This window comes from Salvelinus fontinalis, chromosome 13, assembly GCF_029448725.1.
Source record: "Salvelinus fontinalis isolate EN_2023a chromosome 13, ASM2944872v1, whole genome shotgun sequence".
NCBI lineage: Eukaryota > Metazoa > Chordata > Actinopteri > Salmoniformes > Salmonidae > Salvelinus > Salvelinus fontinalis.
Window position 1 is genome coordinate 1,344,841 of NC_074677.1, and position 10,733 is coordinate 1,355,573.

The following is a 10,733-nucleotide window of genomic DNA, read 5'->3' on the forward strand; positions in this document are numbered from 1 at the left end:
TGGCCTAACCAAGCTTCAGCCTTCACAGTCTGCTAATGGCCAAAAACAAGCTTCAGCCTTCACAGTCTGCTATTGGCCTAAACAAGCTTCAGCCTTCACAGTCTGCTAATCGCCTAAACAAGCTTCAGCCTTCACAGTCTGCTATTGGCCTAACCAAGCTTCAGCCTTCACAGTCTGCTAATGGCCAAAAACAAGCTTCAGCCTTCACAGTCTGCTATTGGCCTAAACGAGCTTCAGCCTTCACAGTCTGATAATCGCCTAAACAAGCTTCAGCCTTCACAGTCTGCTATTGGCCTAACCAAGCTTCAGCCTTCACAGTCTGCTAATGGCCAAAAACAAGCTTCAGCCTTCACAGTCTGCTATTGGCCTAAACAAGCTTCAGCCTTCACAGTCTTCTAATGGCCTAAACGAGCTTCATCCTTCACAGTCTGCTATTGGCCTAAACAAGCTTCAGCCTTCACAGTCTCCTATTGGCCTAAACAAGCTTCAGCCTTCACAGTCTGCTAATGGCCAAAAACAAGCTTCAGCCTTCACAGTCTGCTATTGGCCTAAACAAGCTTCAGCCTTCACAGTCTTCTAATGGCCTAAACGAGCTTCATCCTTCACACTCTTCTAATGGCCTAAACGAGCTTCAGCCTTCACAGTCTCCTATTGGCCTAAACAAGCTTCAGCCTTCACAGTCTCCTATTGGCCTAAACGAGCTTCAGCCTTCACAGTCTTCTAATGGCCTAAACGACCTTTCATTAACATTAGCATAAACTAATTGGCTACAAAACGATCTCAGCATCAGGAAATGAAACAATATTTGTGTGGGGTACTGATTATTACAAATAAAAATAAATTGTATTCGTCAAAATACTTTGTCAATAACAAGCGTAGACTAACAGTGAAATCGTTACTTACGGGCCCTTCCCAACAATGCAGAGAGAAAGACAATAGAGAAATAATAGAAAGGTAAAACACGTCATAATAAAGTAATAATACACAGAGTCCATGATAACTTGGCTATAAACACGAGGTACGAGCACGGAGTCGATGATAACTTGGCTATAAACACGAGGTACGAGCACCGAGTCCATGATAACTTGGCTATAAACACGAGGTACGAGCACCGAGTCCATGATAATTTGGCTATATACACGGGTACCAGTAACGAGTCCATGATAACTTGGCTATAAACACGGGTACCAGTACCGAGTCCATGATAACTTGGCTATATCCACGAGGTATGAACACCGAGTCCATGATAACTTGGCTATAAACACGAGGTACGAGCACCGAGTCCATGATAACTTGGCTATAAACACGAGGTAAGAGCACCGAGTCCATGATAACTTGGCTATAACCACGAGGTACGAGCACAGAGTCCATGATAACTTGGCTATAAACACGAGGTATGAGCACCGAGTCCATGATAACTTGGCTATATACACGAGGTACGAGCACAGAGCCATGATATCTTGGCTATATCCACGAGGTACGAGCACCGAGTCCATGATAACTTGGCTATAAACACGAGGTACGAGCACCGAGTCCATGATAACTTGGCTATATACACGAGGTACGAGCACAGAGCCATGATAACTTGGCTATATCCACGAGGTACGAGCACCGAGTCCATGATAACTTGGCTATAAACACGAGGTACGAGCACCGAGTCCATGATAACTTGGCTATAAACACGAGGTACGGGCACCGAGTCCATGATAACTTGGCTATAAACACGGGGTACGAGCACCGGGTCCATGATAACTTGGCTATATCCACGAGGTACGAGCACAGAGTCCATGATAACTTGGCTATATACACGAGGTACGAGCACAGAGTCCATGATAACTTGGCTATAAACACGGGGTACCAGTACCGAGTCGATGTGCAGGGGTACGAGGTAGGCACATATAACTAGGAATACAGTGATGGATAATAAACAGTAGCAGATTAGTCAAAAAAGTTCAATGCAGATAATTATTTTGCACAATTTAAATAATTATTTAGCAGTCTGTTCAGGGTCCTGTTGGTTCCAGACTTGGTGCTCCGGTACTGCTTGCTGTGCGGTAGCAGAAAGAACAGTCTATGACTAGGGTGGCTGGAGTCTTCGACTATTTTTAGGGCCTTCCTCTGACACCGCCTGGTATAGAGGTCCTGGATGGCAGGTTAGCTTGACCCAGTGATGTACTGGGCCCTACGCACTACCCTCTGTAGCGCCTTGTGATTGGATGCCAAGCATTTGCCTTACCAAGCAGTGATGCAGACAGTCATGGTGCTGTCAATGGTGTGCTTCATTCTATAGCTAGAAAACCCCTGGAATCTCCAGGAGGGATAAGTTGTTTCATTCTATAGCTAGAGAACCCCTGGAATCTCCAGGAGGGATAAGCTGTTTCATTCTATAGCTAGAGAACCCCTGAAATCTCCAGGAGGGATAAGCTGTTTCATTCTATAGCTAGAGAACCCCTGAAATCTCCAGGAGGGATAAGCTGTTTCATTCTATAGCTAGAGAAAACCTGGAATCTCCAGGAGGGATAAGTTGTTTCATTCTATAGAGAAAACCTGATAGCAGACGCTTATCCAGAGCGACATTGCAGGTGAAAAAGGTCATTCAAATAACCAAATTCAACCTAGCTAATTTCCGATTTATACGAAATTGTTTGACTACAGAGGTAGCAAAACTGTACTTCAAATCTATGATACTCCCCCACTTAACATACTGCTTGCCTAGTTGGGCCCAAGCTTGCTGTACAACAGTAAGACCTATTCAGTCTGTCTATAAACAGGCTCTCAAAGTGCTTGATAGGAAGCCCAATAGCCATCATCACTGTCACATCCTCAGAAAGCATGAGCTCCTGAGTTGGGAAAATCTGGTGCAATACACCGTCTTGTATTCAAGATCCTAAATGGCCTGACTCCTCCCCCTCCACTCAGTACTTTTGTTAAACAGAAAACCCAAACATATGGCAGCAGATCCACAAGGTCTGCCATGAGAGGTGACTGTATAGTTCCCTTAAAAGGAAAAGCACCTTTAGTAAATCCGCTTTCTCTGTGAGAGCTTCCCATGTCTGGAATACACAATACACTGCCATCAGACACACATAACTGCACCACATATCACACTTTCACAAAATGCTTGAAGACATGGCTAAAGGTCAATCAGATTTGTGAACATAATCCCTAGCTGTGTATCACCTCTTTACATGTTGTCTGTTGTCTGTAGCTTGTGAGGTGTGGAAACACTTTGTTGCTTTTATGGATTTTGGCTAAGTATTTTGTTCTATGTTGCTCTGTCTGTATGCTATGTATTGCTTGTTCTATGTTGCTCTGTCTGTATGCTACGTCTTGCTTGTTCTATGTTGCTCTGTCTGTATGCTACGTCTTGCTTGTTCTATGTTGCTCTGTCTGTATGCTACGTCTTGCTTGTCCTATGTTGCTACATCTTGCTTGATCTATGTTGCTCTGTCTGTATGCTACGTCTTGCTTGTCCTATGTTGCTCTGTCTGTATGCTACGTCTTGTTCTATGTTGCTCTGTCTGTATGCTACGTCTTGTTCTATGTTGCTCTGTCTGTATGCTACGTCTTGCTTGTCCTATGTTGCTCTGTCTGTATGCTACGTCTTGCTTGTTCTATGTTGCTCTGTCTGTATGCTACGTCTTGTTCTATGTTGCTCTGTCTGTATGCTACGTCTTGTTCTATGTTGCTCTGTCTGTATGCTACGTCTTGTTCTATGTTGCTCTGTCTGTATGCTACGTCTTGCTTGTCCTATGTTGCTCTGTCTGTATGCTACGTCTTGCTTGTTCTATGTTGCTCTGTCTGTATGCTACGTCTTGTTCTATGTTGCTCTGTCTGTATGCTACGTCTTATTCTATGTTGCTCTGTCTGTATGCTACGTCTTGTTCTATGTTGCTCTGTCTGTATGCTATTTCTTGCTTGTCCTATGTTGCTCTGCCTGTATGCTACGTCTTGCGTGTGCTCATGTAACAGTTTAACTTTTGTCCGTCCCCTCGCCCCGACCCGGGCGCGAACCAGGGACCCTCTGCACACATCAACAACAGTCACCCACGATGCATCGTTACCCATCGTTCGAAAAAGGCGCGGATCTTGTAGAGCAAGGGGAACCACTACTTCAAGGTCTCAGAGCAAGTGACGTCACCGATTGAAAGGCTATTAGCGCGCACCACCGCTAACTAGCTAGCGAGAAAATGTCAGTGAAGACACTTGTCAGCTGGTCAGCGCATGCTCTGTGTACGCGTCCTGGTAATCCGTTTGGCCCTGCAGCCTTGTGAATGTTGACCTGTTTACAGGTCTCCCTCATATCAGCTACGGAGAGCGTGATCACACAGTCGTCCGGAACAGCTGGTGCTCTCATGCAAGGTTCAGTGTTGCTTGCCTTGAAGCGAGCATAGAACATATTTAACTCTGTGGTCCCGTGTGGCTCAGTTGGTAGAGCATGGCGCTTGCAACGCCAGGGTCGTGGGTTCAATTCCCACGGGGGGACCAGGATGAATATGTATGAACTTTCCAATTTTGTTAGTCGCTCTGGATAAGAGCGTCTGCTAAATGACTTAAATGTAAATGTAAACTCGTCTGGTAGGCTCGCGTCATTGGGCAGCTTGCGGCTGGGTTTCGTTGTGTAATCCGTGATAGTTTGTACGCCCTGCCACATCCGACAAGCTTCCAAGCCGGAGTAGTAAGATTCGATCTTAGATGTTTTGTCAGTTTGATGGTTCGTCAGAGGATGCAGCAGGATTTCTTATAAGCTTTGAAAGCAACAGTTCTAGCCTTTAGTTCGGTGCGGATGTTGCATGTAACCCATGGCTTCTGGTTGGGATATCTACGTACGGTCAATGTACGTGGACTACATCGTCGATGCACTTATTAATGAAACCGGTGACTGATGTGGTGTACACCTCAATGTCATTGGATAAATCCCGGAACATATTCCAGTCTGAAACAGTTCTGTAGCTCAGCATCGGCTTTATCTGACCACTTGTGTATTGAGCGAGTCACTGGTACTTCCTGTTCCTGTTTGAGTTTTTCCTTGTAAGCAGGATTCAGGAGGGTAGAGTTCTAGTCAGATTTCTATGAGTAGCGTAAACGTGATCTACAGTTGTTTTGCCTCTAGTTGCTACACCTGGTAAAAATGAGGTAAGACGGAATTCAGTTTCCCCGCATTAAAGTCTCCGGCCACCAGGAGCGCCAGAGTGAATGGATGATCTCCGCATGTGTTGTTCACACTGTGAAGCATGGAGGAGGTGGTGTGGGGTTGCTTTGCCGGTGACCATGTCTGTGATTGATTTAGAATTCAAGGCACGCTTAACCAGCATGGCTACCACAGCATTCTGCATCTATACGCCATCCAATAAGTTTGCCTGCATTAATGTCTCCGGCCACTAGGAGCGCCACCTCTGGATGAGCATGTTCTTGTTTGCTTATGGCCTTATAGTGTTGGTTGAGTGAAGTCTTAATGCCAGCATTCGGCAAACCGACAGCTATGAAAAATATAGATGAAAACTCTATGAAAACACTGTGTGTGTGTGTGTGTGTGTGTGTGTATGTGTGTGTGTGTGTGTGTGTGTGTGTGTGTGTGTGAGTGTGTGTGTGTGTGTGTGTGTGTGTGTGTGTGTGTGTGTGTGTGTGTGTGTGTGTGTGTGTGTGTGTGCTCCTGTGAGTGTGTGTGCTCCTGTGAGTGTGTATTCCTGTGTGTACTATGTCCTCACCCAGTACAGTAAGGTAGGCCTTGGCGGTCTTGACAGGCATGGTGAACAGAGAACAGGTGTACATCCCCTCGTCAGCCAGTGTGATCTCACTGATACTGATGGTCAGCTCGGACCGCGACGCCCTCACCAGCTCTATCCGGTTATCTCTCAGAGCTACAGAGAGAAAGACAGAGAGGGAGAGAGAGAGAGACAAAGAGAGAGAACAGAGAGGGAGGGAGAGAGAGAGACAAAGAGAGATAACAGAAAGGGAGGGAGAGAGAGAGACATAGATATAATTGAATAATGACTATTATCACTAACAATAACAATGTCCACATCTTATTTCATCACACAAAATATTTCAACAAAAACGGAACAAATTTACTTGTTACAGTTATCCCTGAGTGGTGCACTTGAGGAGAGATGAGAGGGAAAGAGATGAGAGGGCTAGAGAGGAGAGGGCTAGAGAGGAGAGGACTAGAGAGGAGAGGACTAGAGAGGAGAGGGCTAGAGAGGAGAGGGCTAGAGAGGAGAGGGCTAGAGAGGAGAGGGCTAGAGAGGAGAGGACTAGAGAGGAGAGGACTAGAGAGGAGAGGGCTAGAGAGGAGAGGGAAAGAGATGAGAGGGCTAGAGAGGAGAGGGCTAGAGAGGAGAGGACTAGAGAGGAGAGGACTAGAGAGGAGAGGGCTAGAGAGGAGAGGGCTAGACAGGAGAGGGCTAGAGAGGAGATGGCTAAACAGGAGAGGGCTAGAGAGGAGATGGCTAGACAGGAAAGGACTAGAGAGGAGAGGGCACAGGAGAGGACTAGAGAGGAGAGGGCTAGAGAGGAGAGGGCTAGAGAGGAGAGGGATAGACAGGAGAGGACTAGAGAGGAGAGGGCTAGAAAGGAGAGGGCTAGAGAGGAGAGGGCTAGAAAGGAGAGGGCTAGAAAGGAGAGGGCTAGACAGGAGAGGACTAGAGAGGAGAGGGCTAGAGAGGAGAGGGCTAGAGAGGAGATGGCTAGAGAGGAGAGGACTAGAGAGGAGAGGACTAGAGATGAGAGGGCTAGAAAGGAGAGGGCTAGAAAGGAGAGGGCTAGAGAGGAGATGGCTAGACAGGAGAGGACTAGAGAGGAGAGGGCTAGACAGGAGAGGGCTAGAGAGGAGAGGGCTAGACAGGAGAGGGCTAGAGAGGAGATGGCTAGACAGGAGAGGGCTAGAGAGGAGATGGCTAGACAGGAAAGGACTAGAGAGGAGAGGGCTAGACAGGAGAGGACTAGAGAGGAGAGGGCTAGACAGGAGAGGGCTAGATAGGAGATGGCTAGACAGGAGAGGGCTAGAGAGGAGATGGCTAGACAGGAGAGGGCTAGAGAAGAGATGGCTAGACAGGAGAGGGCTAGAGAGGAGATGGCTAGACAGGAGAGGGCTAGAGAGGAGATGGCTAGACAGGAGAGGGCTAGAGAGGAGAGGGCTAGAGAGGAGATGGCTAGACAGGAGAGGGCTAGAGAAGAGATGGCTAGACAGGAGAGGGTAGAGAGGAGATGCTAGACAGGAAATGGCTAGACAGGAGAGGGCTAGAGAGGAGAGGGCTAGACAGGAGAGGGCTAGAGAGGAGATGGCTAGACAGGAGAGGGCTAGAGAGGAGATGGCTAGACAGGAGAGGACTAGAGAGGAGAGGGCTAGAAAGGAGAGGGCTAGAGAGGAGATGGCTAGACAGGAGAAGACTAGAGAGGAGAGGGCTAGACAGGAGAGGGCTAGAGAGGAGAGGGCTAGACAGGAGAGGGCTAGAGAGGAGATGGCTAGACAGGAGAGGGCTAGAGAGGAGATAGCTAGACAGGAAAGGACTAGAGAGGAGAGGGCTAGACAGGAGAGGACTAGAGAGGAGAGGGCTAGACAGGAGAGGGCTAGAGAGGAGATGGCTAGACAGGAGAGGGCTAGAGAGGAGATGGCTAGACAGGAGAGGGCTAGAGAGGAGATGGCTAGACAGGAGAGGGCTAGAGAGGAGATGGCTAGACAGGAGAGGACTAGAGAAGAGATGGCTAGACAGGAGAGGGCTAGAGAGGAGAGGGCTAAAGAGGAGAGGGCTAGAGAGGGCACAGGAGAGGACTAGAGAGGAGAGGACTAGAGAGGAGAGGGCTAGAGAGGGCACAGGAGAGGGCTAGAGAGGAGAGGACTAGAAAGGAGAGGCCTAGAAAGGAGAGGGCTAGACAGGAGAGGGCTAGAGAGGAGAGGGCTAGAGAGGAGATGGCTAGACAGGAGAGGGCTAGACAGGAGATGGCTAGACAGGAGATGGCTAGAGAGGAGATGGCTAGACAGGAGAGGGCTAGAGAGGAGAGGGCTAGAGAGGAGATGGCTAGACAGGAGAGGGCTAGAGAGGAGATGGCTAGACAGGACATGGCTAAACAGGAGAGGGCTAGACAGGAGAGGGCTAGACAGGAGATGGCTAGAGAGGAGAGGGCTAGAGAGGAGAGGGCTAGAGAGGAGAGGGCTAGAGAGGAGATGGCTAGACAAGAGATGGCTAGAGAGGAGATGGCTAGACAAGAGATGGCTAGACAGGAGAGGGTAGAGAGGAGAGGACTAGAGAGGAGATGGCTAGAGAGGAGATGGTTAGAGAGGAGATGGCTAGAGAGGAGAGGGCTAGAGAGGAGAGGACTAGAGAGGAGAGGGCTAGACAGGAGAGGGCTAGAGAGGAGAGGGCTAGACAGGAGAGGGCTAGAGAGGAGAGGGCTAGAGAGGAGAGGGCTAGAGAGGAGAGGACTAGAGAGGAGAGGGCTAGACAGGAGATGGCTAGAGAGGAGATGGCTAGACAGGAGAGGGCTAGAGAGGAGATGGCTAAACAGGAGAGGGCTAGAGAGGAGATGGCTAGACAGGAGAGGGCTAGAGAGGAGATGGCTAAACAGGAGAGGGCTAGAGAGGAGATGGCTAGAGAGGAGATGGCTAGAGAGGAGAGGGCTAGACAGGAGAGGGCTAGAGAGGAGAGGACTAGAGAGGAGATGCTAGAGAGGAGATGGCTAGAGAGGAGATGGCTAGAGAGGAGAGGGCTAGAGAGGAGATGGCTAGAGAGGAGAGGACTAGAGAGGAGAGGGCTAGAGAGGGCACAGGAGAGGACTAGAGAGGAGAGGACTAGAGAGGAGAGGGCTAGAGAGGAGAGGGCTAGACAGGAGAGGACTAGAGAGGAGAGGGCTAGAAAGGAGAGGGCTAGACAGGAGAGGGCTAGACAGGAGAGGGCTAGAGAGGAGAGGGCTAGAGAGGAGAGGGCTAGAGAGGAGATGGCTAGAGAGGAGAGGACTAGAGAGGAGAGGGCTAGAGAGGAGATGGCTAGAGAGGAGAGGGCTAGAGAGGAGAGGGCTAGAGAGGAGAGGGCTAGACAGGAGAGGGCTAGAGAGGAGAGGGCTAGACAGGAGAGGGCTAGAGAGGAGAGGGCTAGAGAGGAGAGGGCTAGAGAGGAGATGGCTAGAGAGGAGAGGACTAGAGAGGAGAGGGCTAGAGAGGAGAGGACTAGAGAGGAGAGGGCTAGAGAGGAGAGGACTAGAGAGGAGAGGACTAGAGAGGAGAGGGCTAGAGAGGAGAGGGCTAGAGAGGAGATGGCTAGAGAGGAGAGGACTAGAGAGGAGATGGCTAGAGAGGAGATGGCTAGAGAGGAGATGGCTAGAGAGGAGAGGGCTAGAGAGGAGAGGACTAGAGAGGAGAGGGCTAGACAGGAGAGGGCTAGAGAGGAGAGGGCTAGACAGGAGAGGGCTAGAGAGGAGAGGGCTAGAGAGGAGAGGGCTAGAGAGGAGAGGACTAGAGAGGAGAGGGCTAGACAGGAGATGGCTAGAGAGGAGATGGCTAGACAGGAGAGGGCTAGAGAGGAGATGGCTAAACAGGAGAGGGCTAGAGAGGAGATGGCTAGACAGGAGAGGGCTAGAGAGGAGATGGCTAAACAGGAGAGGGCTAGAGAGGAGATGGCTAGAGAGGAGATGGCTAGAGAGGAGAGGGCTAGACAGGAGAGGGCTAGAGAGGAGAGGACTAGAGAGGAGAGGGCTAGACAGGAGAGGGCTAGACAGGAGAGGGCTAGAGAGGAGAGGGCTAGAGAGGAGAGGGCTAGAGAGGAGATGGCTAGAGAGGAGAGGACTAGAGAGGAGAGGGCTAGAGAGGAGATGGCTAGAGAGGAGAGGGCTAGAGAGGAGAGGGCTAGAGAGGAGAGGGCTAGACAGGAGAGGGCTAGAGAGGAGAGGGCTAGACAGGAGAGGGCTAGAGAGGAGAGGGCTAGAGAGGAGAGGGCTAGAGAGGAGATGGCTAGAGAGGAGAGGACTAGAGAGGAGAGGGCTAGAGAGGAGAGGACTAGAGAGGAGAGGGCTAGAGAGGAGAGGACTAGAGAGGAGAGGACTAGAGAGGAGAGGACTAGAGAGGAGAGGGCTAGAGAGGAGAGGGCTAGAGAGGAGATGGCTAGAGAGGAGAGGACTAGAGAGGAGAGGGCTAGAGAGGGCACAGGAGAGGACTAGAGAGGAGATGGCTAGAGAGGAGAGGGCTAGAGAGGAGATGGCTAAACAGGAGAGGGCTAGAGAGGAGAGGACTAGAGAGGAGAGGGCTAGAGAGGGCACAGGAGAGGACTAGAGAGGAGAGGACTAGAGAGGAGAGGGCTAGAGAGGAGAGGGCTAGAGAGGAGATGGCTAAACAGGAGAGGGCTAGAGAGGAGATGGCTAGACAGGAGAGGGCTAGACAGGAGACATACTGAATAATCTTGAGAGTGAGGATAATTTCAGAGCTTGATTCCAGAATTTCGCATAAACTCTGATTCTTCACCTAAAATGTCTGCCAAACAAAAACCATTGATTTTCAAAGTTTAACAAACCATACAACTCTATGCACAAGGACTACTTTGAACAAATTACACTGAACATTTAACAAAAACACATTTACTGGAAGAACTATGCAGATGCAAAGGTTAAATAAAAAGTTAAAACAACTGTTAAATATGTACTTTGGATTAAGATTGAAATATTTTGGCAGAAAGAACGTCAGCCATAACATATCACCTTGACTTAGAAAAATAATTACTGGTTATTGAACTACGGTAAGTGGATTT

At 49.3% G+C, this 10,733-nt stretch overlaps 1 protein-coding gene and 1 non-coding gene across 3 annotated transcripts in view; one reads left to right on the plus strand and one right to left on the minus strand.

Annotated features, from left to right (window-relative positions):
- Positions 1 to 5,857, minus strand: part of LOC129867902 (cell adhesion molecule 2-like) — a 172,294-nt gene extending 166,437 nt beyond the window's left edge. For both annotated transcript variants that reach the window (XM_055941375.1, XM_055941374.1), the window contains exon 1: positions 5,709 to 5,857. In XM_055941375.1, coding sequence (XP_055797350.1) covers positions 5,709 to 5,772 — 64 coding nt within the window. In that variant the 5' untranslated portion in view covers positions 5,773 to 5,857. The remainder of the gene's footprint in view (positions 1 to 5,708) is intronic.
- Positions 4,412 to 4,488, plus strand: trnaa-ugc (transfer RNA alanine (anticodon UGC)). Its single transcript has one exon. It is a non-coding gene; the product is annotated as a tRNA-Ala (tRNA).
- Positions 5,858 to 10,733: the final 4,876 nt, after the last annotated feature.